At 49.7% G+C, this 27,926-nt stretch overlaps 1 protein-coding gene across 2 annotated transcripts; it reads left to right on the top strand.

Annotated features, from left to right (window-relative positions):
* The first annotated feature begins 492 nt into the window (after positions 1-492).
* BPI (bactericidal permeability increasing protein) lies at positions 493-27,926 on the top strand. Of its 2 annotated transcripts, none has more exons than XM_010975238.3 (15): positions 493-719; positions 3,247-3,361; positions 4,652-4,780; positions 5,935-6,096; positions 7,294-7,357; positions 10,977-11,040; positions 12,441-12,532; positions 13,669-13,845; positions 15,032-15,091; positions 16,409-16,576; positions 17,723-17,790; positions 19,924-19,966; positions 22,576-22,639; positions 23,768-23,844; positions 25,309-27,926. In XM_010975238.3, exons 1-15 carry the CDS (start codon positions 590-592, stop codon positions 25,345-25,347), a joined length of 1,452 nt encoding a protein of 483 aa, XP_010973540.1. In that variant the 5' UTR covers positions 493-589; the 3' UTR covers positions 25,348-27,926. The 2 variants fall into 2 exon arrangements, with proteins under 2 accessions (XP_010973540.1, XP_010973539.1); XM_010975237.3 differs by having other exon boundaries at positions 23,765-23,844.

The raw sequence follows: 27,926 nt of genomic DNA, 5'->3' as shown, positions 1-27,926 counted from the left end.
AACCCAGGTATAACTTATAGTTGGCCATCCATATACACAGTTCCACTGTATCCAAGCTTCCACACCCACGGATTCAACCAACCACAGGTCATGTAGTCCTGTGGTATGTATTTATTGAAAGTGGACCTGCACCGTTCAAACCCGTGTTGTTCAAGGGTCAGCTGTATACAATTTTATTTGTCAATTGCACCCCAATAGAGCGTTAAAAAAAAAAGGAAAAATATAATGAACTTTGATGTACCCACCACCCAGCTTTAAGGAAGTCCTTAGGAGGAGGGATTAGGGTGGGGGTTCAGGGAGGGGGACAGGGTGCTTAGGCAGGGGAACAATGCCCAGAGCCAGAAGTCTCACCACCCCACCCCCCACCCCCAGTTCCCAGGCTCCTCTCTGGAGGCCTCTGGGGCTGTGGCCCGACCGCGGTGGGGAACCGGGGAACCGCAGGCCGGTGTCCTCCCCCTCTCCCGCCCCCACTCCTGTTCCTTCCTCCTTTCCACATTTTACTGACTTGCGTTTCCCCAGCTGCCTCCTGCACAGGTCCCTGGTTCCCCTCCAAGGCCTCGAGGCTCTGGCAGCTCTGGAGGACGAAGACATGGCCAGGGGCCCTGACAGCACACTGAGGTGGGCCACTCTGGTGGTGCTGGCCGCCCTGGGCACAGCCGTGACAGCGAACCCCAACCCCGGCGTCGTGGCCAGGATCACCCAGAAGGGTCTGGACTATGGTAATTGGATGCCTTCCTTCCCTCCCCTCCCACCAGCCGCCCCTCTAAGGAGCACTGATTGAGCACCTGCTTTGTGCAGCCCTTTAAATCCATTGTCTGGCCTGCTCACAGCTCCTCTCAGGAGCTCCTCTTCCCCTCCCTGTTTTATGAAGAAGGCCAGGGGAGTTGCCCATGGTCACAGAGCTGGGAAGGGGCAGCACTGGAGCTGGAGGACTCTGAGCCCAGTGCTCAGGCCCCTCACGGTCCCTCCCTCTACCCAATACCAAACGCGGGCTTCCAGGCCCTTCACTTCCTCCCAAGCTGGTTCTCAGCCCTGCCATTTGCCTCAAGATTCCTGGCTCAGTCTTCTGTGTGGGCAGAACTGAGGAGAGGCGTGTGGTCCCTTCTTAATGGTCTCCCCCAGGGTAGGGGCTTGGCAGCCTTATTGTGCACATCAGCCATTGGGTGACCCAGAGGGAGTCCCCCAGGCCACTCATCTGGGCCCAGACAGACGAGAGAGTGGCCCGAAGCAGCCCCCTGACCAGCTCAGCTCTGGGGCCGGCACTGTGCTAACAGGACGTGCTGTTACCAGCAACATTCACAGATGAGCAGACAAACTTGGAGGAGGGACTCAAGATGTGGGTGGCCTGGGTCTGAGCTCTGGTCTTGTCTGATGTCCCCACTTGGGGCTGCTCAATGCTGCCTCTCAGTAGCAGAGAGATGAACTGCAGAGCAGCGGGGGATGGCTGGCCCCAGGGGGATCAGACCCAGTTGAAGGCAGAACCTCAGCGGCTGGTGTGCCCCTGGGGGATCAGGACAGGCCTCGGGGCACCTGGTGTCCCATCCCTGAATTCCTACCCCAGCCTGGGCAGGACACCTCTGAGACCTCAGGGCTGCAGACTGAAGGCTCATGTGAGCTAGGAGAAAGGAGTCATGGCCCTCCTCTGTGCCCAGGGCTGGGGTGGCCCTGAAGCTTCCCGGGAGCAGAAGCTTGGGCTCCTCCTTGAAGCCCAGACGTCTTCAATGTCTGTCACAGCAGCCTTGGTTTCTCTTTCTATTCACACCCCACATGGCAATCGGCGAGTTTTCTGAACTGCAGCAAATCTGTTCGTGTCCTTCCCTGTTTATTCCCACTATTCAGTGGCTCCCAAGCGCCCTCAGAAGATGTCCTGGGCTTGGCATGAGGGCCCTGGGCATGGCCCCTGCAGACCCACAGATCCTGGCCCTCCCATATCGTCTTTTTCCTCTGGGCACTGACAATATATGCATTGTTTACTTCTGAATCCCCAGAAAGTTTATCTCAAGGGATTCAAAAATAAAATGCAGGCTCTGGGACCAGGAAGCCTGCATTCAAATCCTGCCTGCATCACCTGTCAGCTGTGTGCTCACCTTTCTGGATCTCAGCTTTCCCATCTGTGAATTGGGAGTAGTAATGGGACCTAGGATTGTTCAGATTCAGTGACTTAATATCTGTGCAGAGCCCAGAACAATGTACAGAGTAGGAGCTTGATAAATGTCATTATAATTACTATTATTATTTCCTAACTGGCTCCTGGAAAACACAAACCCTGGGGTCCCTCATCGTACTATTCACTCCTTCTCAGTTAACGTGTTTGCCTTTTAATTAGTTCTTTGGTTCTGTTAACTATGTAATAGTTAGCAGAATTCCTGACCTTGGGGCATTCATTCATTTATTCATCCAACAGATGTTAAGTTCCAGTCACTGTGGTAAGTGCAGGGGACATCTGCCACCGTTCTTAGGAGGCTTAGTAGAGGAGAGAGAGATGAATCAAAAACTCTTGTGAATAAATGCATGATTACCAATGGTAGTGGGAGCTCCAGAGGAGATGCCCACGGCACCGTGAGAATGATAGCAAGGGGGAGCTTTCTCATCTGCTAAGTCAGAGAAAGTTCCTAGAGGAAGTGATGAATGAATTGACTAGAAGTTGATCAGGTGAAGATGGGAGGGAAGGGTCTTCTAGGCAGCAGGAATGGAATGTGCAAAAGTCCTGTGGCGAGAGAGTCCACAAGCCGGAGAGATGGAGTATCAGTGAGGGCAGAACCCAGAGCAGGTGTTCAATAAAACCCAAAGGATGCATGACTGGGGATTTCGGGGGTGATATTTTAAACTAGGGGTTGGCAAACTACAGCCCACAGGCCAAATCTGGGCCAACACATGTTTTTGTGTGGCCCAGGAACTGAGCCTAGCTTTTACATTTTTAAACAGTTGAAAAAGTAATCAAAAGAAGACTCCTATCTCACGCTATGTGAAAACGATACGAAATTCAAATTTCAGTGTCGATCAATAAAGTTTTATTGGAACACAGCCACACCTATTAATTTACGTATTGTCTACGGCTGCTTTGTGCATAAAGGCAGAGCCGAGTGGCTGTGATAGAGACACTATGACCCATAAAGCCGAAAATATTTACTCTCTGACCCTTGACAAAAAACCTCAGCTGAGCCCTGCTTTAGACCTTTCCCATGCCACTGTCCCCGCCACGAACTGGCTGTGCCTCTGACCAGCGGCCCTGCTCTCTCCACTCAGCCTGCCAGCAGGGAGTGACGATTCTGCAGAAGGAGCTGGAGAAGATCACGATTCCGCCCTTCTCAGGAAGCTTTAAGGTCAAGTACCTTGGGAAAGGGCAATATAGCTTCTACAGGTAAGGCCTGTCCCGCCCCGTCCTCGGTGTGCAGGAGCGTAGTATTTGGGGGCCACCAAGACCTCGAATCCCAGGACCACAAATTCCTAAACTCAGAGAAGTTAAGATCCCAAAGCCAGTGTTTCTTCCATCCCGAGGGGATACAGTCCCCTAGGCTAAGGGTGGAGGAAGCCACAAAAACTCTTTCAGACACTCACCATGACTCCTGGGGAGATGTGTTGTGAACCTCAAAACTGTGCCAGGCCTGTATATTAATTAGGATTTGAAGGGGGAGGTGGTGAAGTTTCAAGGACAGAAAACCTAATCCAAAATGGCCTGAACCAGAGTTTACCGGCTCCCACAACTGAGAAGTCCCTGGAATGGTCTGGCTTCAGGTTCTGCTTGAGGCAGTCTCAAGTGTCACTGGACCATGTTCCTCTCTTGCCACCTCTCAGCATCCCTTCCCTTGGGGAGGGCCAATTCTTGTGTAGCGTATCCCCACAAAGGGGCAAGAGGGCCACCAGCATCGCCTCAGCACTCCCAGCTTTGTGGAAGGAGGGCTCTTTCTCCTTACAGCTCAAGCAAAACCCCTAAGATTCACTCTGATTGTCCATCTTAGATTCCGTACGCACTCTTGAACCAATCACTGTGGCCAGGGGAATAGAATACACGAATGAGCTTGCACTGAAGTCACTAGCTCCATTCACCCCCTGAAGATGGTGGTGGAGTCAACTTTCCTTGGAGCAACATGGAATGGATGCGGGGAAGGGTCCCCCAAACTAAAATGCAGCTCTGTTGTCACAAGAGAGGCGTATGGGTGCTGGGGAGAAAACCTACAGATGTCCTCTAAAGAATTTTATGCACCCAGTCATTCAACAAACATTTCTGAGCACTTAACTATGTGTCTGACTCAACAGGCTTGGCTACAATAATGAAAAAAGACAGACACGTTCTGCCCTTTACAGAATCTGTAGTCAATAGAATGACATCCATTACCTTCACTGATCACCCCACATTCTGCAAGATAGAGATGATCGTGCCCATTTTACAGTTGAGGAAACTGAGGCTCAGGATGATTAAGTGATGTACTCAGGCTCACACAATAGTCAACTGAGGAGCAAGACTCAAATGCGGATTTGTCTGACTTTAAAGCCTAGCTGCAGAGTTCTCAAGACTGCTCTCAAGGCTTCTGGGTTCTCTTGGAATGAATGGGGTAAAGGGCCGGGGTGGCGGGGAATGAGTCTGCACTGACCATTGACCAAGTCCTCTTGTGGTCACCCATGAGGCTAACCGAACATTTCTTTTTTGCAGTATGGTTATCCGTGGATTCAAGCTTCCCAGTTCCCAGATAAGACCATCGCCTAATCAGGGCCTTGATCTCTCTATCAAAGATGCCAGTATCAAGATCAGTGGGAAATGGAAGGCACGAAAGAATTTCATGTGCGTTTCCAAGCTTGGCATTTGTTGAGTGTGGGGGTGAGCTCTGGGTGACATTCAGAAGGGATGAGAGCCAGGGTCTCAGGAAGGCCCAGTTTTTGCCTTGAGCATCACCATTTGTCCCCTCAGGGTTCCAGGGGGAATTTTTCACAAAAGAAGTTTCAACATAACCCTTGGTTAATAACTGAGCATTTGTCTACATCTCAATGCAGGACCTTGGCCAGGCTGAGTTGGTTCCTGGGGCTTAGGATGGAAGGCTAAGTGGGACCTTTGATTTACCCCATTATCAGTTAGCTATTGCTGTGTAACAAGCCATCCCAAATTTAGTGGCTTAAAACAACTCATACACTAGAAAACTGGGGTAAATCATCCAAATGACAACTCTGAATCTAAGTATTGGTCTCTCACCACAGAGACCCTATGCAACAGTGATAGTGGCTCAGACTGATTAGTGACTTTAGCAACTTCTCCTTTGTGGGGAATCCAGGGAGGAAATGGAGGAGGTACTTTGGTGAGGAGAGGAGTGTTGATCTGCCTTCTCTTATAAGGCCTGCTAGGTCTTTCGGTTCCCCATGACCAGAATTGCCTAATTCTTCACTTGGGCTCTTTTGTATCTATCCTTTCACTTACTGATCACAAAAAATAACAATACTTCATCACGTGATAGAAGAGTTGACAAATTACATTCACATCCAATGTCTTTTCCAAACCTCTTTTCATCCCTGAGGGAGGGGTTATTAACCCCACTTAATGAACTAGGTATTAATTAATTAAAGTCATTCCCCCTGCCCTCTAAACCCAGATTTCTAGTGGCAAGGCTGGTGTCACATTGCTGGTCCAGGGGCTGGGTGAGGAAACTGAAGTTCAGAGAGGTTAAGAAACACCCCTAGAGCCACACAGCACAGGCAGAGGCTGAGGCAGTGGGTAAGAGCTGGGTCCTGCCAGGCAGACCCAGGTTCCAACTTTGGGGTCACATCCTGGCTCTTTCACTCAAGCGGCTATGTGACCTTGGGCGAGTTACCTTCCGTCTCTGAACTCCACCTCCTCACCCAGAATGGGGCTAATAGCAAAACCTAGCTTCTAGCGTCCATGTAAAGTTTGAATGGCGGCAGGAAGAAGATGCTTGCTCCAAGTCTTTCCTTTTTTTTTCCCTTCAGCAAAGCCAAGGGCAACTTTGATCTGAGTGTGGAAGGCATCTCCATTTCAGCTGGTCTGAAGCTGGGCTATGACCCCGCCTCTGGTCACTCCACTGTCGCCTGCTCCAGCTGCAACAGCCACATCAACAGTGTCGGCTTACACATCTCGGGCAGCAGCCTAGGGTACGATCTCCTGGGGCTGTGGGTGGGAGGAGGGACAGAATCGTCCTAATCATTCTAGTATTCGGAAAACACATCCCCAACGCCACTTCCATACCAGGCCCTGTCCAGAGGCCGTGGGTGTAGGGAGGGGACAGATGGGACTCCCCTGCCTTGGGGAGTCACTTGACTGTTCAATATTCATTCAGCAAACTTTACTGAGCACTTACTATGCTCCAGGCTCTGGGCCTGGAGTGCTCCATCTTATGAAATCCTTACCACAAGTCCGTCCCTCATCTCTCCACCCATCCAACAAATATCAGCTAAGAATCTGCTGTGTACCAGGCTTCTTGTGCGATGCGCTAGGGAAACAGCAGTGATCACTAAATTTGGCCCTAGTAACAGCGATTAGAGGCTTACTGTGTGCCAGGCACCGTTTCAAGCGTGTGCTCATCTCATTCAATCCACACACTGACTCTGTGAGGTTAGTCTATTAGTACTTCATTTTCCAGGGAGAAGATCAAGGCATAGAAAGAATAGGAAATAACCTGACTTTTCACACCTACTGCGTATTGAGAAGGGATTCCTCCCAGGACTGCCTGGCCTCAGATTCTTAGCCACACAGTCCCTCTTCTCTTGAAGCTTCCAGCCCATGGTGAAGACAAACATTAATCCAATCACTGCATTAATGAATGTCTCACAAATTACAAAACAGTATAAGAACTAAGAAAAAGAGGTACAAAGTGTGGGGAACACATAGGACAGGAGGATCCGACCTGGTCTGGGGACTGACCAGTCCTTCGTTGAAATGACATTTGAATTGAGATGAAAGAATAAGTGGAGTTAATTAGGTTGGGGACAGTGGGTGGTTGAAGCAGTGCAAACAGTATGTGCAAAGGCCCTGTGGTGGGAGGAAGCACAGGACACAAGAGGATACGGCAGAATAGTGTGGCTGGAGTTCAGAGAGGAAGGGAGTGGTGAGGAATGAGCTGAGACAGGGTGGGGCCAGCTGTGTATCTATTGAAGAAATAACCCCATACACAAGTCACTGCACACAGGGGAAGAAGTGTCTGTGGGGATGTACACAGTTGGAGCCTAGGAAAGAGGGTGGTTAGGTCTATTTGGAAGAGGGGGGAAGGCTTCCCAGATGAGGCAGCTTTCTGAATGCAGCCTCAGGATGTCTGGAAAGCCTCATGCCTGTCCCCACGTGTCACTCTCCAGGTGGCTGATTCAACTCTTTCACAAGAAAATCGAGTCTTCGCTCCAAAACACCATGAACAGCAAGGTAGGAGGGGCTCAGAGTCTCATCCCCCTTCAGAGCGGGTGGGACCCTCCACGTCCACATCCCATATGCGTCGCTGGACACTTCTGCTCTCACCCAGACCTCTTCGGTAGTCCCCACAGCTTTTTGAAAGCACATATCCAACTGTAAAACTTGGGTATGTCCATTTTCTTGGGGATCCAGCAAGAAGCTAGGAAAGGGCCACGTCACGCACCCACAGCAAACTCTCCCACGCCCATGTGGACCACCTCCACTCTTTCCTCAACATCCCTCTCTGCAGAGAAACTGCCATTCTCTCCCACTGACCCTCTCTTCTCGTAGCCCTTGGATCTCCTTCTCCATCCCCATCCCCGGCCCCTGAACCCCCTTCTTGGTGATCCTGCCCCCAGAAAACATACAACTGATGAAGCTGTTAGAGTGAGACTAAACACTGCCCTGAGGCTGGAACTGGTACAAAAGACAGACACAGGCGTGTGCTCCCGAACCCTGCCTTCACCCTAACTTCCTCCCAAGCCAACTTCTTCAGCTGAGAAAAGGGGCCATTCCCTGGACTGCTTCTCCATGAACAAACCATCAGCTTCCAGGAAACCCCTGAGCCTGTCACCCAAGCCATTGAGCTTGGGCTTTCTCCAGAGGGCAGTAGGGAGCCATTGAAGGTTTTAGGCAAGGGAATGACCTGGCCAGATCTGTGCTTTTGAACAATTTCTCTGGCTGCCATGAGACTGGCTAGAGGGGCCAAGAGCAGGGGCAGGGGTCTCCGGGTGACTGCAGAGGCTCATACAGTCTTCCCAATGGGACACCCGGTTTCCCAGCCAAAGGCACTGACAATATGAGCAGGGAGACATCGATCAATTGAGATCATCTCTCTGAAGACCCTCTGTCAAAAATTAAAAAAAAAAACCATGCTTGGTGGTCAAAATGCACAACAGAGTAGATTATAAAATTTTAGAGGGTTTTAGAGTCAGAGTCTCGGTTTTAATTCTGGCCCCAGAGCTAAGCTGTGTGATTTTGGGCAAATTTCTTGACTTTTCCAAACCTCAGTTTCACCATCTGTAAAATGGGGACATTGATACCTTCTTCACCAAGCAATTGTAAGGATTACTGAGACAATGCAGGCAGTGTGCTCGCCCACCAGCCTGGCTCGCCCATAACTCAACTGGTTTTGTAATTATAGTATCATGGGGGTGTTAGCATATATTTAACATATGGAACTATGAAAACAGATCATTGCTTGGTAACACCTTAAGAGTGACCCTTTTAGAAAAAAAAGCATGACCTCCTGATAGCAGTCGCACTAAACAGTCACAAATGCTGCTGCCGCTGCTGGTGAACATGATGGTGATGAAATGATGGTGTTGGAGGAGGAAAAGAAGGATGTCCTATACATGCTGAGGGCTTACAGTGGGCTTCTGCTATGCTAAGAACTCTTTACAAGGATTCCGGCATTTAATCCACACAAAATCCTTATGGTGCTGGGGGTGGGGATGTTGTCTTGACTACCTCCATTTTACAGATGAGTAAATGGAGACACAGACAGAGGAAGTAATAGTGCTGGGCTTCAAACCTAGGCCACTCCAGCTCAGAGGGGAAGCTCTTTAGGGATGGAGGGATGGATGGATGGATGGATGAAGTGTCAGTGTGTCCATGATGCTAGGAATTTCTGGAAAAGGGGAGGAATGAGTTGGGGATTCAACCCCCAAGCAATACGGGAAGAAAGATGTGTCTCTGAAGGAAGGAAGAGTTTGTATACGGTGCGGATGTGGGGGTGAAGGTAGAGGGCAGTTGCACAGGGCTGTGATGTGATTTGCTGTGGTTTGGAGCCCCCTGGTGGCCAATATAGGTAAATGGCCCTGGAGGGCATTGGCTGAAAGCAGGCAGCCCAAGGGTCCAGCTGCCCCCACTGCCAGAGGTGCCCATCGGTCCACCTTTGGGTCGCCTGGAGAAGAAACATCCTAAGTCCCCTTGGGACGTCTAGAATTTTATTTGATAGAAACACAGGAAAATAAAAATTTCTCCCTCCTTCCTTACTTTCCTCCCTGCCTCTTCCCAGAGAAAATAACTTGATTGACAATGGGAAAGGAGGGAGGGAAGTAGTGAGGGTGCCCTCTGGGCAGAGAGGGGGCCAGCCCTGAGAAGGAGTAAGAACCTGAGGGGTTTGGTTGGGCTGTGCTGGTCTTGTGGGCCTGTGGGAAATCCATGGACAGCTGTCCAGAAGGCAGCTGGACCCTCCAGCTGGAGCTCAGGGGAGAAATCTCGCTGCAAACCAAGGTCTAGGTGTTGACTGCATGTTGGGAGCAAGGAGCAGGCGACCTTGCTTGGGTAACCCCCCAGCCCCAGACATGGCTGAGACAAAGATTCTGGTGTAAGTAGTTTCTTGGGAGGGAGTCCCAGGTGTGGGGTGGGGAAGGGAGCAGGGGACAGGAGCACTGCTGAGTGGGCCGCTGCTGTGAGTGACCCGGTTCAGTTCTGCAGGCGGTTCCCAGGAATCCTGGATGCACATCTCAGAACAAAGGGGTGGGGAAGCTGGATATTTATCCACCAATTCTCACCCGTCTTTCTGGTGTCTGTAACTCCTTGGCACTTTGGAGTAAAGTCCAGGGAGGAGAGAAGGTCCTCAGGCAGGGAGAGTTCCAAAGCTTGGGGCTAGAATCATAAAGCAGGATCTTCTTTCACGCCCCTCACGGTGCCTGGACTGGGAAGATTTGACGGCTTGGCTCATCTGGGGCCATTGACCAGAACTCCTACCCTCAGCCCCTCTGTGAAGCTGGGCTTTGCCCAGCGCACCACTGGGTTCCCTGAGGGAACATCTCAAGACACCAATGTGGAAGCCGCAGAGTCTTTTATGACCTCGCCTATGAAGTTATGCAACATCACTTCCGCCGTGTTCTCTTAGTTGAAAGTCACCAGCCCACCCACCCAGATTGTAGGGGAGAGTTCACAGACTCCACCTCTCACTGGTGGGCATGATGGTGACAAGGTCACATTCAAGATGAGTGAGTGGAATGGAAAATATAACCTGCAGCACCCCAATTTACAGATGAGAAAAGAGAGGTCTAGAGAAATGGAGTAACTTCCTCAGTGGCAAAATCAGCATGTGACCCAGGTCTTCTCAGACAAATGCTTATTCCCCTGTGAGCTGTGGTGGAGGACGGGAGGGCTTCTCTGGACACACAAAGCAAAGATGAGGGTGCCCACCCAGACTTGTGCAGAGAGTCTGCCCCCTGCTCCCAGAAGCACACACAGGGTAAGGCTGACCACTGACCACCTCCTGTTTTTTTTTCACCACCTCATTCCACAAAAGAGCTGAGCAAAAACAAAGAAACAAACAAACAAATACCACATTTAAAAAATAGAAAACACAAATAGCCATCAGAAAAGCTCTTCACTAAAATAGGAAATAGAAGGCAGATGTGCAGATCATACAGTCACATACAGTTACTATTTCCAAGCTATATATTGGACTCTGAGCTTCCCAGTGGCCAAGGAGAAAAGGGAAACTTGAGTAGCTCCATGATTTCAATGAAAGATTCAAGAAAAGCAAAACATGTCTGGAAAAATTATTCCCAAAGGACATTTTCCATTATAGGAAGCTCTCACTGATCAGTTCTTTTGTTCTTCCCAGGTCTGTGAAGTAGTGACCAGCACTGTGTCCTCCAAGCTGCAACCTTATTTTGAGACCTTGCCAGGTAAAGGCTAGGTGGGGTCAAGGAAACTGGCATAGAAGGGGAACAGGGAAAGGGAGATAGGGAGAGTGTGATGGAGCAAGTGAGTTTCCCAGCCAGGCCTGGGCTTGGGTGGGAATGGATAGAACAGGTTATTTTCAAACAGTAATTGGCTTTGGATTCCGATTGGGCCAGGTCCTTATAGCAGGTCTAGAAGTTAAATAGAAAAGCAGCCATTCCAAACAACAAATACCTGCACCTCTGAAGCCAGAGCTACATAGCTAGCATGAGATCCGAGGCTGGTCACTTCTCTCTGGGCCTTAGTTTCCATATCTTTAAAATGGGGACAATCTTCTCTATCCCCCAGAACTTGGTAAACTATGAAGATCTTCAGTTGGTAGGGGAGAACCCCTCTGGCCAAGCACTTACCATGTGTCCTGCATCCAGCAGAACTATTTCCTCCTGGCCTCCAGACACCCACCTCCCCACCCCAGCCCCGCCCCAAGATCACTGCATTCTTTCAGTTTTACCAACAGGAAACTGGGGCTCAGAAAGGACCCAAGGCTTGCCCAAGATCACAAAGCCAGTAAGAAGCAGACGCAGGATCCAAATTCAGAGCCTGTGCCCCAAACTGCTACCTGGGCTGCCTCCCCGAGGAGCCTGCATGGCCAGCACATGGTATATGCGCCTTTAAGATGCATCCTCTTCCTCCAGGATCCACCTGGCCCCTCCAGGAGCAGGGCCCATCCTGAGTGTGTTCAAAGCACTTGCAATGTCTAAGGTCTGGCCTCACCAGGCAGGAAAAAGATTTTTGTTTGAGTCCCAGCTCAGTCATTGACCAGGCATGCCATCTCGGACTAGTTACGTTTTCTGAGACTCAGTTTATTCCCCTCTGACATGAGAAGGAAGGGCTAAAGGAGGGGCCAATATTTATTTTATCCTCATTGATTAATGCAGGGAAAAGGAAAACCATTCAGACCTGAAGCCAGTCTGGGCTCAGCCTGGGATATTATCACTGCCAATAATGATCCCTTCTGGCTTTTGAGCCCCAACCCTGTACAGGGCGTCTTCAAGGTCACAAGCAGTGCCTCGTCCTACAATGAAATGAAGTGGCTCAGAAAAGTGGAAGGACTTGTCCAAGATCACAGAGAGCTCATTTCAAGCCCAAATCTCTCTGCTTCTTCACTCTGTGTTTTAGCCACGTCTCAGGGTTGTTGGAAGAAGGGAGATAGATGATGTCTGTGAATGTGGGCCTTGGGCTCATTTTCCTTTAAGGGAGCTTAGGGAGGGCTCCCTGGAGGAGGTGGGAATGGAATTAGCACTGCAGGTCTTGATTCAATTTTAAGGGAGGCTGACCCTGCATCCCAGGTTTCAAAGATGCTGCCCAGGGGAGCCAGTTCATGGTCCATCTTCTTTCCCCCTAGTGACAGTCAAATTAGACAACGTGGCAGGGATTGATTACTCACTGGTGGCACCTCCAAAAGCCATGGCTGATAACCTGGATGTGCATCTGAAGGTGAGACTTACACCAAGAATCATACACCCTCATACCTTTGCCTCAAATCTCTCTTCTCCTCTGCCCCGGGACTCCCCAGCATCCTTTGACACAAATCTTACAGTGACTCCACCCCTTTCCTATCTATCCTCACCATTCCCCCCAGCCCACTCTCCACATCTCCTCCCAGCTCTGGTCACACTGGCCTCCCTGCCATTCCTGAAATATACTATGACTGCTCCCTCCCCAGGGCCTTTGCACTTGCCGTTCCTTCTCACCAGGGGGCTCTCACCCAGATATCCACAGAAGCTCTCCTATCCCTCCTTCCAATCTTTGCTCAAATATCCTCTCCCTTGAGAGGCCCTCCCAGACCACTGTTGCTGAAATACGTCCTGCTTTATCTTTCTCAGCAGCACTTAACACATATGCGTGCGCACACACACAGTCACAAGCCTGTCTCCCTCGATGTGATGAAAGAAAAGGAGCTGTGATTTCTTTGTTCTTTATTGTGTATGCAGCACCTACAACGATGCTTGGTATATAATAGGTGCTCAGTGAATATTTATTGATGGAGGGAGGGAGGGACGGATGGAGGGATGAATAGATGGAGTTAGTTTCATTTCATGCCACTTTCTCCCTCACTCACCACCCTCCAGCCAGACTCACTGGCTTTACACCTCGTCAACACATCCAGTTAGTTCCCACCTCAGGACCCTTGTCCTGTCCGACCCTCTGCCTGTCCTCCCCTCCCTCTCACGCCCTCCTCTACCCTGCTGGCTTCTTCTTCTAGCCCGTGGGTCTGTGTTGGGATGTTGTTCCCCAAGCAGCCTTTCCTGACCACCTCAGCTGGAGAAAGTCCCACTCCCTGAATTCCCTCCGTCTGTGCCCCACTCAGTCTCTCCACAGCTGGGGACTGGCTTGTTTGTTCACTGTTTACTTGTTTGTTCTCAAACACATCTGATGTCAAAAAGAAAATTTAGAAACCACAAAGGAGCAGAGAGATAAATAGGAGGGAAGGAGGTGGGGAGGGAAGGAGGAGAGAGAGATTACCCAAATATTACAACTCCTCTGTGAATGTATGATGGGTATCAGAATAGAAACATTGAATTGTCATTCCTGAAGGGGGCCCAGACTCACTCTGCCGCCTCCATCCCCAGGGGGAGGTCTTCAGCCTGGCCCACCGCAGCCCCAGTCCCTTTGCCCCACCGGTGCTGAACCTTCCCACTGACCACCACCTCATGGTGTACCTGGGCATCTCTGAATATTTCTTCAACACGGCCGGGCTCGTGTATCAAGAAGCTGGAGTCTTGAATCTAACCCTCAAGGATGACATGGTAAGGCCAGGAGCGGGTGGATTGGGAAGAGCGCTAGACTCAGTGCAGTAGATGGTCTAGATCCAAGTCTTTGCTGGATCTGGAAACCAAGGTCTGGACTCTAGAGTCAGCCGGACCTGAGTTCAAATATCGGCTCCGCTCCTTTCTAGCTGGGTGACTTTGGGCCAGTGCTTCAACCTCTCAGAATCTCATCTATAAAACACCAGTAACGGTATCTTCCTTCCAAGGGTACAATGAGAATTAAATGAGACATGAATGCAGGGGCAGCCCCGCCCAGGCTCAGCATGGAGGAAGTACTCAGTGAAGACCAATAGTAACAGCCAACACGGACTGAGCACTTGCCACGTGTCAGTCTGTCCTCCAGTCTTATCAGTGTATCCCTGCTACCGTCACCATCCTGACTGTCTCTGTCTGTATATTGTGGCTGAGTCCTGCTCTGGTCATCAGCTGACCCATCTCCAGAGTCTGGGGGCATCCTCATCTCATCCTGGTCCCCAGCCACACAGATTCCTCCTATGCTGCTTCTGGAAGAGATGCCAGGTCCTCCCTTTCCGTGGAGGCACCAGAGGGATCAGAGCCCCCATGTGTTCCCTGAGGAAATACACAAAGACCACCTAGACGAGAACTCTTCAGAGCAAGCAAGTCAGCCTCCATCACCTGCATTTGGCAGAGACTCCAAGGCAGGCAGAGGGCAGGAAAGCTTTATAGTGAAAAAAGGGACGTCTCTGGGTATGCTCTTACAGAGATTACTGGCTTGGGGAAGATGAAGCTGAGCTAACAGAAGTTGGGCATCCTATGGGACTGGTTTGGAGAGCATATTTGACTTTTTCAGGGAAAAAAATAGGGAAGGTGGGAGGGTGTAGCTCAGTGGTAGAGTGTGTGCTTAGCACGCATGAGGTCCTGGGTTTAATCCCCCGCATTTTTGTTAAAATTAAACAAATAAATAAAATAAACCTAATTCCTTTCCCCCCTCCCCAAAAAAACACCAAGCAAACAAACAAACAAAAAATAGGGAAGCTGGCAGTCATTGATCATATCCTGACCATTCTTGGTCAGCATTCCATTGTCATATGTGGTCTGGCCATGGTCTGTTTGTATATGCAGTCTCTCACCCCTTATATAGAATCTGCCCCTCAGTCTATAACATAATCTTCCAAGATCCTTTTCTCTTCTTTCCTTGCTACAGATTCCAAAGGAATCCAAGTTCCACCTGACAACCAACTTCTTTGGAACCCTCATACCCCAGGTAAGAAAAGGCCTGGTCCTCTTTACTCAGCTCATGAGGTGGCCCAAGGGAGCCAAAAAGGACAGGGCTCTGCCGACTGGCCAGCTGAGAAACCCCCTCTCCAATCCAGAAACGCCCCAGCTCGAGAAAGTGGAAACAGCTTTGTGCAGCCCATCTCCAACACAGAGAAAGTCTCCAAGCACCCAAGTGCCCACATATTTCTGGGGTCCTGTGCTGGGCATCCTGCAAAACAGATCGTATCTCTGCCCTCCTGGAGCTCCAGTCCAATGGAGAGAGAAAATGATTGTTCAGGAACCCAAAACAATTTTTAAAAAATATAGACTGCATAAGCGAAGCCAACAGTTTGGTGAGGTCGTTAGACAAGGCAGCCAAGGAGGGCCTGTCTCAGGCTGCTCAGGCTGCCAGACCGAAATGCCACAGAATGGCTGGCTCAAACGATAGAATTTTATTTCTCACAGTTCTGGAGGCCAAGAAGTCCAAGATCAAGGTGCCAGCAGATTCCGTTTTTGTTGAGGGCTCTCTTCCTGGCTTGTAGACAGTCACTGTCTTGCTCTGTCCTCAGACAGCCTTTCCTCCGGGCCCCTGGTGGGAGAGCACCTCAGCTCTGGTATCTCTTCTTATAAGGCTGCTAATCCTATTGGATCAGGACCCCACCCTTATGACCTCATTTAACCTTAGTTATTTCCTTAGGGCCCCATCTCCACATTGGGAATTGAGGCTTCAATATACGAATTAGGGGGAGTACAAACATTCAGTCTCTAACAGCCTCTGTGGTGATGGCATTTCCAGAAATTCCTGTACAGGAGATGCTGTGAAAGAGGTGTGACTGGTAGGGGAGGCCAGGGGAATTTCTTTGAGACTTCATTTGCATAAAAATAATTATTTTACTATGAGTTTACCTGGAGGAAGATTGGAGGCTAGCAGAGATAGGGGTGTCACCAAAGCTTTCCTCAGTTCCTTGATGAAGCCACCACTGCTTTCTAGACCTGAAGAAAGGGAAAAGCCAAGCTAGGGAAGAATGAGGGACAAGCATTCCGGGAGAGGGAACAGAGAGTGCAAAGGGTTTTAGAGGGGAAGAGAGCAGGTCATATTTGAGGAATAGAAGTCCCGTGTGCCTGCAGTTGGAAGGCAGGTGGTTGAGGCCTGCAGGGTGAGGTTGGTAGGGGACCAGATGCTGAATTGTGTGACCTTTAGGATTTATTCCAAAAGCAGTGGGAAGACATTGGAGGTGTTTGTGCAGGGCCAGGATGAAATTGGATATAGAAACGTTTTATTAAATTGCCCCTTTTGTTGGTTGTCCCTGCTGGGGGACTGCAGGTGGCCAAGATGTTCCCGAACATGCAGGTACAGCTCCTCATCTGGGCCTCTGTCCCACCGCACCTCACCGTGTGCCCCACCGGCCTGGACATCATCTTTGTGCTGGAGACCCAGGCCTTTGCTGTCCTCCCAAACTCCTCTCTGGCCCCCCTCTTCCTGCTTGAGATGGTAAGTTGTTCCCAAGTAAGAGGAGACAGGGATCCCTGGACAGGGCCGAGGGCACTGCCCTCAGAGTCAGGGGGACCAGTGTGAATCCTGCCCAGACTCAAGCCTGGACGGTGTGTCTCCAGGACCTGAGACTGGAGCCACTGTCCTAACTGCCTCTGACTTCTGCCAGTGTTCATGCATTCCGTCATTCACTCCATCACTGGCCTGAAATAGGTGTGGTGTTTCCAATTCGTCCACTCATATCTTTGGTCATTCAATTATGCATTTGTGGATTTGCTCATTCATTCATTTATTTATTCAATTATTCATTTGATTGTTAATGTGAAATAGGCTATATCTTTTCTGGTTCATATATGCATTTATTTTATATTGAAGTATAGTCAGTTTACAATGTGTCAATATCTGTGCACAGCATAACATACACGCATTTGTTGATTCCAATATCTGTTCACTTACACCTTTGTCCAATTCGTTGTTCACTCATCTATTTGTTCATTCCTCCATGTATCACTGATTCATCCATGCCTGTCTTTGTTTATTCCCTCAATTGGGAGTTTAGCCCTTCACGTATTCAAGTTTTAGTCCTTTGATTTGTGCAATCATTCATTTGATAACTCTGTCAACACAGTGAGCATTTGGTGGTGTCCACTCTGGCCCCTGGAGGTGAGGGACAGACTCTCCCCACCAGAAGGTGCTCACAGGTCTGCCCAGTCTCAAGTTGTGACCCATTTCCCCCACTTTAGGATTAAATGGATTCTGAGGGGGTTGCCCAAGGCCACACAGACAGTGGGCAGGAAAGCAGAGGTTGGGAACCTCGGTTTCCTGACTCAGTAAACATTTGATGAATGAATGGCTGTGGGAGTCTGGCCCCTCAGCCAGTCTCACACAGCCCACGGGGGTGGCCTGGGAACTCTGAAAGGGTCTCAGAAGCAGGAGGAGAAAAGGCTAATTGGCTGACAGTCCAGGACTCATCACCAAGCAGAAAGCAAAAGGAAGTCTCCTCCTCTGTGGGTTCTGTGGGTTTGACGTGTGGTGTGGGCTCCTCTGCCAAGCCTTGGTGGAACTGACCCTCCCAGTCTTGGAGGCTTTGCAGAGCCCCAGGCGCCTGGGTCAGGGAACTTCACTTCCTGGACTGTTGCTTTGCAGAACACGAACGTTTCTGTGGATGTTGGTGCCAGATCCGACAGGCTTGTTGGAGAGCTCAAGCTGAACAAGTAAGTGGGCCTGTGGGTGCGGGAGGAGCAGGCCACCCATCTGTTCTGGTACCCACGGGCTAGCAGTGGCCTTACCATGTGCCAGGCTTTCCTGTTAATCCATCACCTTTACACCTCAAACAGGGCATGGAGGGCACAATATCCCCACCTTGCAGACAGTGAAACTGATGCTCAGAGATGAAGTGACCTGCCCAAGACCACACATCCTAGAGTGACCAACCATCTTGGCTTGTCTATAGTGTCCCAGTTGGGGTACTGAAAGTCCCACGTTCCAGGACACCCCCCAGTGCTAGGCCAACTCATGGCTGGGCAGTGCCAGCTGAGGAATCCACTCCACACTGAACCATGGAAGCCCCCAGTGCCTGGCCTTCCTTAGCGCTTGGAAACCCACTTCAACGTCTTCCCTCCCCATCCTTCATAGCCACCTCCTGCTGGGAGACTCTGGAATCCACGCCCAGGTTTGACTCCCGGCAGAGGAGGCTGTAGTAGGAATGGGGGCTCTGACACTGAGGCTGCTGCCTTTGAGGCTCAGCTCGCCTTGGCAAGCACCAAACTCTCCAGACTTTAGTTTCCTGGGCTGGTAAAATAAACCCAATAATTATTCTTTGCTCACAGCATTTTGTGAGGATGAAATGAAGTATTAGCATGGGTTGCTGCATTTAGGACACTTAAAGGCATAAAATAAGCCCTCAGTAAGCAAGAGGGAAAGAGAAAGACAGAGAGGCACACCGAAAAAGAGAAATACAAAAACTGGGGGAGAAACAGAGAGAGAGAGAAGGAAAGAGAGACAGAAAGCAAGAGCAAGGCAGACAAATAGACAGACAGATGGAGAGACTCTCAGAGAGACAAATAGACACAAAGGGAGGAAAGAGGGAGAGAGAAAAGGTGAAACACAGAGATACAGAGCGAGGGAGACATGCACAGAGCAGATGCGATGACCCCAGCCTTTTGACAGGGCAGCTACCTCTTCATCACTTTCACGCTGTTTAAATTGAGTCTTGACCCACATTCCTGCCCATTCCTGCCTTCTCTCTGGCACAGAACTGTCCTTCTTAACCTTGAATTTGGCTCCTGAGGTTTACATGTGGCTTATTTCTCCTGGCATCATTTTGACAAGTGTTACTGCTTCAGAAACATGTGGGTTTAATTTTCCTGGGAAACCCCCCTGGGCCTCTCAAGTCGAGGAGCCTGAGAGGATATAGCAGGCTAATGGCTGAGTACAGACTTTCTGAAATAGGCAGGGATGGGGGCTGTGAGAGTCCATAGGGCAGGAGTCATGGGGCTCCCAGCTCTTGGTGAACAAGAGCGAGTTTTCAAGCTTTGTAGGGCATTGGAGACAACAAAAACTGTGGCATCAGTGAGACCTGTTTGAAATTCTACTTGGCTAATTGTTAACTGTGTGGTCTTGGGCAGGTTACTTGACCCCTCTGAGTGTCAGGGACCTCATCTGTAAAACAAGAGTGTGATGGCCCTTGACTCTTGGGTGTTACAGGAATTCAATGGGATAAAGCACTCAACACAGTGAATGATAGGGGTTCAAAAATAACCACTTATTTACCTTTCTCCTCGGTCATTGTTAAAATGTCATGAAGTTTATGGGTTAGTTTACTGACTCCTTGAAAAGACCAAGGGTTTCAGGCAAGGGTGGATCCAGGTGCAGAAGTGATGTCCTTAGGACTTGACTCTCTTAATCTCTTGGCTCTGCTATCCCCTATGCTGGCTTCGTTTCCTAGCAGGCTGTCAACAAGTGGTGGCAAAAATGGTCACCAGCATCCTCCTAATTTTGGTGGAGAAAAGAGAACACCTCATTCCCAGTTATTTCCAGCAGAAGTCCTGGGACCAAGTCTCATTGGGTCAGCATGGGTTAGAGGTCCATCCTTAAAGCAATCACTGTGGCAGGGGAGGTAGACTACGCCCTTTGGCCAGCCCGCTCTAGAACTCAGCATTATTAATGTAGGGAGTGGGTGGCTTTCCCAAATGAAAAATCAGGAAGCTGTCACCAGAGGAAGGGGGACGGATACAGGATGGGGAAACCAGGTGGCATCCTCCAGAGGGGGCCCTTCTCCCCAGCAACTGGGTTCCAATACAGGCCAGGCAAATGGTGGTCTCAGCTTCCCCCTCCCCTTCTCACAGGCTGCTCCTGAACCTGAAGCACTCGGACATCGGCCCCTTCTCGGTGAGTCCTTCCTTCCCCTGATCTGGAGATGACTGTCCTGAGGGCCACTCCGGGCTCTTGGCATCATTTCAGCAGACCACTGGTTCATTTGCATGTAATTTGCATGTGAAATAATGATGCTGGGAGCTTTGTGGACACAGAGCCCTGAGCTGGAATTGCTGCTTTAGGCTTACTAACTGTGGGTCTTGGGCAAGTCACTTCCCCTCTTTGAACTTCAGACCTTCCCCACAAATCAGGGCTAATCCTTTCCAGCTGGGTTACTGTGGGGAGGTTTAAATGGAATTAAATGTGCACAACCAGGTATGGAAAAATCTGCTCAACAGATGTTTGTTGAATGAACAGGTTAACTATTTTATCAGATACCCATTCTGTGGAGGGCATTTTTCCAGGTGTGGGGATATGCTGATGAGGACAGGAAAGTGACCCCTTCTAGATCATTTCAGTCAAGATCAATGGGATGAAAACCAAGATGGAGATGGGGTAGAGAGTGATGGGGAGGGGGCGGGTTAGACCATGTGATCAGGGAAAGCCTCTCTGAGGAGGTGGTATTTGGGCTGCAGAAGCCAGCACGGTAGAGATTTTTTGCAGGCAGAGGGAATAGCATGGGCAAAGGCCCTGTGGTGGGAACAAGCTTGGTGTGTCTAGGGAGTGAGGGAAGCAGTGGGACTGGAAAAAGCAAGTAGGGGACCTAAGAGGAGGTGTGGCTTGAGAGGCAGGCAGGGGCTGGCTCCCTTCCGAGCCTTCTGGGCTGGAATAGATTGTGTTCAAAGGGCAGTGAGAAGCCAGTGAACTGTTTCATGCAGGGAGTGACACGATCTGATTTATACTTTATAACAGACGCCTTGGCTGGGATGGGGGATTGATTATGGGGGACAAGAATCAGACCATGTGGATTGCTGGGGAGTCAGGTGCACTTGCCCACGTGAGAGATGACTGAGGCTGGGACTAGGCCAGGAAGAAGAAGAAGGATAGTGGATTGAAGACATACTTTGGACGTAGACTTAGCATTTGGTGACAGATGATGTGTGGGGTGAGGGAAAAGGCAATGAAGGAAGACTTCTAGAATTTTGGCTTGAGCTGCTGGGTGAATGACAGAGTCACTTAGAGGTGGAGTAGAGCAGGTGCCCAAGGAGATGATTCACTACCTGGAATCACTGTCCATCATCAAGCAGACTCACCCCTGCCTCTCCCCCGCCCCCACGCCTGGGGCACTGGTGGGGACTTGTCCCTGTAAATAACAAGTCAAATGGTCCTCAACAGCCTTGATGAATGAGCATCACCATGTGACTTCTATCAGAAGCCATGATGTGCTGATTCTGTCCACAGCGTCTTACTGTACCTGGCCAGAATCTCTTAGGGAGCCTCTGGTCAAACTCCTGAAGGACTTAAATCTTCCTTAAACCTCTGAAATGCCCCCCAATAACCCCCTCCAAGAGGGTGCCTTATAAGCCGCCCAGCCCTGAAGTCAGACCGTCCCAACATCCCCTCCAAAACCGATGGAAATCCAGCCAGCCGTTTCCATCCACTAAGATTACAACAGAAGGACCCAAAACAACCTCATTGTATTTTCATGGATTTACTGGTGCCAAGGCTCTCATGGCGGCAGCTGGACTCAGTCTGTAACTAACTTCTGTTTCTGCAGAAAATAAAAATTTTAAGTTCTCAGATTCATGGGAAGAAGGGCACCTCATTCAAGGAGCCCAGGGAATTACAGCCTGCTGAAGGAAACTCAATTGTTCCAGAAACAAAAATGCACATATTTACAAGTTGTAAATGTCACCACTACAGACAAGCATCTTGAGAGTGTTACATTATTTTTGAATTTTTTTCATTCTTGCAAAAGCAAAACATATACATTATAGAGCAGTCAGAACCTACAGATTTACAAATGAGCAATATTCCTATTTTCACTTCTTAATTAAGAATTTGGAATATATCCTTCCTGACTTTTTTCTGTGCATATTTAATAACAAAATGGAATTATGTGGTTCCGTGGCCTGCTTTTTCTTACTCAAAAACCTATCTAGCAAAATCTGCATTGATAATTATATTTCTACACTATTTTAAATAGTTGTACAGTCTCTTAGTATCAAAGTGCCACCATGTTGCCCAGATGATTCCCTAATTGTGGACATGTAGGTTGCTGTTAATTTATTGTTTGGATTATATTTACTGCACTACGTCATTTCCTTAGGATAAAGACCTTAGCGGCATGTTTGCTGGCCCACCAGACACACACATTTTTAAGGATTTTGATGAGTATTGCTGAATAGCCCTCAGAGATTGAACTAATTTGCCCTCTAGTCTGCAGTGTCTGAGCACGTGGATTTTCTTACACAAAGGTTTTCATGTTTAAATGCTCCTCAATGACTTTCCTTACCTCAGCTTTGCCCTCTACCATCTAGAATGTGATTTGCACTTGGAGTTTGTAAAGCAAAAGAGATCTCATTGGTGACCTTGATCCAGCTGCAGAGTTTTCACATCCCCCTGGTGTCCATCTCTCAGCGGTTTTCCGGCTGTGCGGTTGCCCTGGGTGGCAGGGAGGGTGATGGAGAATGGCTGATGCCACAGTGCCCTGATGTGAGTCCCGTCCTCCTCCTGGTCCCCAGGTTGAATTGCTGCAGATGGTCATGAACTATGTCTTGCCCACTGTGGTGCTTCCGGAGATTAACGGTAAGGAGCTTTGGAGAAGTGATTGGTTTTCAGTCCTGGGGAAGTGGGTGGGGTTCAGTCCAGGAGCCACTTAATACCCAGCCCCAGTTCTAGGGGCTGGAGGTGGTCACCCCAAATGAAAATCTAATGGCATCTGACCCAGAAAAGGGACGGGAAAAAGGGAAGTCACATGAGTTGAGTTCCTCCTACGTGCCCATCCATGATGTCATCCAACCTTTGAGACAGCCCCTTGAGACAGGGGATGTTAATATCTCCAGTTTTCATGAGAGGAAATGGAAGATCAGAGAAGTTAACTGATTGCTCCTGGTCACAGAGGAGGTGAGAGTTGGAGCTTGGGTTTGATCCGAGCTCTGAAGCCAGAGCCCTTGGTCTTTTTGCAACTCAGACAGAAGGACCAGGGAAGAAGGGCTAACCCAGGCCAACGTTTACACTCAGCTCACACGTTGGTAAACCCCCTCACCGCTGCGGAGCCAGGGGCAAGAGTACAGAGGTCCCCATACCGTGTGACTAGAACATTTAGACTATTTAGAAATTATAAATTAAGACAACAAATTATTATATAGATTATGGCTTCTCCTTCCACCTTGACAAATCCAGCTTCCTAATGACCTAGGAGATCAAACTGGAGTCTAGAACTGTCCAGAGTTCCATGCCAGAATGTGGTGGAATGGGACGAGCCGGCCCCTGGCCACTGCCCATCTCTGGTTTCATCGTAAACATGGAGGGGCTTTGAGTGCACATGAGTAGATACCCCATCCCATGTCCACAGGCTGTCCACATCCTTACAAACAGCCGCCCCAGCCATCGCTCGGGCCAGGTGTGCACCAGCAGGAGGCTGGTCTCGGGGAAGAGGCCCACACAGGAACTGGATGTGGGCCAGAGGCTGAGGGGGCAGGAATGCGTGGGTCCCAGGTGCCTGGAGCTTGGTGGAGGAGAGAGCCCGAGACTCCAGGCAGCCTTCCCAGGCCTGCACCACTCCATCCCTACCCAGAGCCAGGCACGCTGGTCTAGGAGGCCGCCTGGCTGGCTGTCTTAGGTCCCTGCCCTCTCTCTACCTCCTCCTCCCTGCAGAGGAGATAACCTTAACCTCTACCTTACCCTTGACCTCTACCTTCACCTCCAAAGCAGAGAAGCTACAGAAAGGCTTTCCTCTCCCGTTGCCTGCCTACATCCAGCTCTTCAACCTGGTGCTTCAGCCTCACCAGGTGAGTCCCCCAAGGTCTTCTGCAGCAAAGCCCACACAACAACTGCCTTCCTCCACGTAAGCCCTGTATATAGCACTTTCTTCCCTTACAACAATCCCGGACGGTGGGTGTTGTTAATAAACAGAGAACAAAGGCTGAGGCTCAGGAAAGCCACATGGCCATTAAGTGCAGTCCAAGTTCAAAGCCAGGTCCCTGCTTTTAACCACTGGCAGCACCACTCCCACGATACACTCGGTAAAAACGGAACTCACTCTCTGGCCCCAGAGCCTCTTCTATAAGGTGGATGCATTTAAATATTTGACAAATATGCGTCACATGAATTCCTTTATATCCAGCATCCTTCTAGGCCCGTGGGATATAAAGCATGGTCAGTATCTTGGCAGACTGAGATTCCAGAATGGATGGCTTCCTATTCTCTTTCCCCTCGCCTGACCCCCTAATGGCATTTGACACTATTTTCCCAATCCTGGAATACTTTCTCCTCTTAGCTTTGAAGATACCCTTTCCCAGTTTTCTGGCCACTCTCCCTTTGCTGGTCTCCTCCCTCTGCTCCGAGCAGGATTCTCCGGGGCTCTGCCCAGGCCTCTGCCCTTCCCCCTCCCATTGCTTTCTCTGATCACTTTCATCCCTTCAGACTCAACAGTCACCTTTGTGCCACCCAGTGACCCAGCCACCCTTCCAGTCTCTTCTACACGCCCGACTGGCATATAGCTGGCTTCCTGGGTGCCTCCACCCTGAGGCCCCTTAAGCCCAGCATGTTCCAACAAATCTGATGAACCTACAAGGAAACCATCACCCACTCCTGCATTTCTTATCATGGGCAGTGGCTTCCTGATAATCTCGTGGCCCTCACGGGAAACCCCCACATCGCTCAGATTCCCCGCTCTCCCTCACCCCCCAATATCAATCAATCCCCGATTCCTTGGACCCAGGAACTACTCAGGGTAAGAGACAATAGAGAAACAGCTGACAGAGCAGAGGAAGCACATCCCCCACGTTCCCCACATTTTACCAAGTTCATCCTTAAAATTCAAAAATGACCCCAATGGGCACAATTTAATTTCTTCCTTTCTGAAAAGTCTGAGTGAAGGGTAGGATGGCACAAAATAGAAGTGATTTTGCAGCCTTGATGGGAAGGAGGGCTCCCTTGAGCTGCCAAGAGGCAGGGATGACAAATGAAGGCCTTCACGGCAGCCCGGGGGTCTCCACGTCTGAGAAGGAAACAGCTGTTTGGGAAGCTGTGGACAGATCCACAGCTGCTGACGTGCAGACCCCAGTGGCGCGATGCCGAGTCCCTCCCGCTCACTCCTGCCTTTCCGTCTGTCCACAGACAAACCTGCTCCGCTCCCTCCTTCCCAAAAGGCAGGCTCCCACAGTTTCCTTCTAAAAACCCAGCAGCCCAACCCACACTCACAAACGAGAGCTGTTCTCCCAACCGAAGCCGGCGTTCTCGTCTCTCCCCAGGATTTCCTGCTGTTCGGCGCGGATGTCCACTTCGGCTGAAGTGTCCGTGCGTGCCGGGGCTGCCAGTCACGCCGGCAGGTGAGGGGCTGTCAGCGCAAGCCGCCTCTCTCGCGGCTTCCTTCTCTAGCTCTTGACGCGGTGACCCTTGCAAACGTCTCCAGACCCAGATTCAGAAATGAACTAAACATGGGGAACTTTGTTCCTTGGAAAAGTGTGTGGTGTGTATTTCAGGGATTAAGCGTTTCTTTCAAGGGCTAAGGCTGCACGGACATTTCCTCCTGGAATTGCTTTTCGATTGTAGAGTATTTCTCTTTGTGCTTCACATAGCGTGCACACACACACACACACACACACAATTTTTTTTTTTCTGTAACATTCTTTGTGATGGTGTTATTTCTTGTTTTATGTCCATTCATTCGTTCATTGGCTGCCCCGAGTGTGGCCAAGATAAAATCACCTCTTTTTATTTCTCTAAAGTCTTGAGCCCCCACGTGCCTTCCTTCACAGAAAACTCCCACTGTCCCTTTTTGAGGATAACCCTCGTTCCACGCTGCCCAAGAATATCTGGGGCTTACTTAGTCCAAAGAGAGGAGGTCTTGCTTCCTAATGTCAAGCAGAGGGTGTGTAGAGTGTATCCGTTCCCTGGGATGCTGTTCCTGCCACTGCCACATGGTGTCGCTGTTGAACAGTGATTCCGCACAGCCCAGGGTCTTCCTGTGTAGTCATCAATCCACTGTGGCTGTTGCTCCTGCCACCCCCACATGGTGCCGCTGAGCCACTGTCCTGCACATCCTGTTTCCTCTGCCCCATACTGGGTTCCACGAAGTGATGGCTCTCTTGGTCCTTGCTCTCCTGCCCAGCCATTGGGCGCAAAGCAGAACACTGGACTGGGGAACAGAGGCTATTGGAGTTTTTAGTCAGTCACATCCTCCACTGCAATTAGCACTTCCTCATGACTCTCCAGGCTGGTGTGGAAGCCAGATCATCAACCCAGACTGTCCTTGGACTCTTGAATTTCCTTGGGGACTTCGGGCCATTTCCTCTCATGGGACATCAGGTGTGGCTATCTCAAGCCATTAGATAGGTCCTAACAGCATTGAACTTGAAATTGATTGAGCAGTCCTGGAAGACCACCTTAGCTGTTGACATTTGGCCTGAGACCAGAAGGATGAGGAAGAGTTTGAAGCAGACAGTGGGGTATGGGACGACATGATGAGGTGCAGTTTTTAAAATATTCTGTTGTGACTTCTGAAAACGTTGGAGGGGCCAGAGTGGAAAGGAGTGGGCACAATTAGGAGCCTGTTGTCATTCAGACTTCATCCAGGTTGGTGATAGTGAATATGGAGAGAAGCAGTTGTAGTGAGAAAAAGCTGAGAAAAGATACATTTTAAATTTTAAAAGAAAAATGTACATGCTTCTGCTGACATCATCGACTCTGTTAAATGGAGATAGAGATTCTGGGACCACACAGGGGAAGGGAGGGACCTGGATCAAGCACAGAACACTAATGATTTCACTCACAGCACTTTCCATCCCCCAGGGCAGGAATTTTTCCATCTCTTAGATAGAATCACTCCCTGGATTACACATCTGGCAAGTGGCTGAGCTAGGATTCCCACCCTTTCTGTCATCAGAGCCCATGCTCTTTCCTTTCCTCCCAGATGTCCAAATCTGATTTGTTTGGGGCTTGGCATATTTAAGGCAGGACTCCTGTGTTCAGTTGCCCAGGTTGTGCACTGTAAAAAGGCACCAGGCTCAGGAAACAAAATCTTTTCTCCAAGTTGTCCACCAAGAGGGTGCACTTTTTTCTATCTGCCAAAGGCTAATGGAGGCACCGAATAGGAAAAGAAGAAGAAACCTGTGAGGCTGGAAGGAAGAAAATGAATGGGAGCACAACACGGGATGAAGCTGGGAGGCCTTGAAGACTGTTAAGTTCTCTAGGTTTTGTTCCAGAAAAAGAAGAAAGGCCACTGGAAAGTTTTGAGCAGGGGAATGACACAATCCAATTCACATATTTTCTTTAAAAAGTCTTTACTCATCTGGCTGGGGTGGGAGCGTAACTGTTAAGTATGGGGACATAGCCCTTCCTTCCTCCACCCTCACTTCCTCTTCCATCATTCTCTTTGGAGACCTCAGCCCCCTCCCGCACATACCCTCTACTTTCCAAAACATTCGGGTAGCCTCTGCCCTGCTTTCTATAGAAAAAAATGCAATTATTTCTTGGATCTAAAGATGGGTGAGTGGAACACACTCTGCTCTGTGGACCTCTCTCTAATGGCTGAGAAATAGGCAGATGTTTGGGGGTCTGATGTGAGGAGCATCCCCCAACACACTCCAAATTATCTGCCATGCCGCCTTCAAAACCACTGTTTAAGCGGCTTCTCCCTTCAGGCTAAGCATTGGCTGCTTCAAGTGATGGATCTTGTGCACAGGTTTCCTTCAGGGTGCTGAGAATCTTCTAAAATTAGATTGTGGTGATAGTTGCACAGCTCTGTGAATATACTGAGACCCACTGAACTGTGCCATTTAAATGGGTGAACCTTATGACATATGAAATCTACGTCGATAAAGCTGTTGGAAAAAAAAAAAAAGAATTGCCCCCTCTGGACTGCCTAAAA

Source organism: Camelus dromedarius, chromosome 18 (assembly GCF_036321535.1).
Source record: "Camelus dromedarius isolate mCamDro1 chromosome 18, mCamDro1.pat, whole genome shotgun sequence".
NCBI classification, from domain to species: domain Eukaryota; kingdom Metazoa; phylum Chordata; class Mammalia; order Artiodactyla; family Camelidae; genus Camelus; species Camelus dromedarius.
Note: the sequence above shows the minus strand (reverse complement) of the source record. Positions and strands in the feature narration are given on the sequence as shown.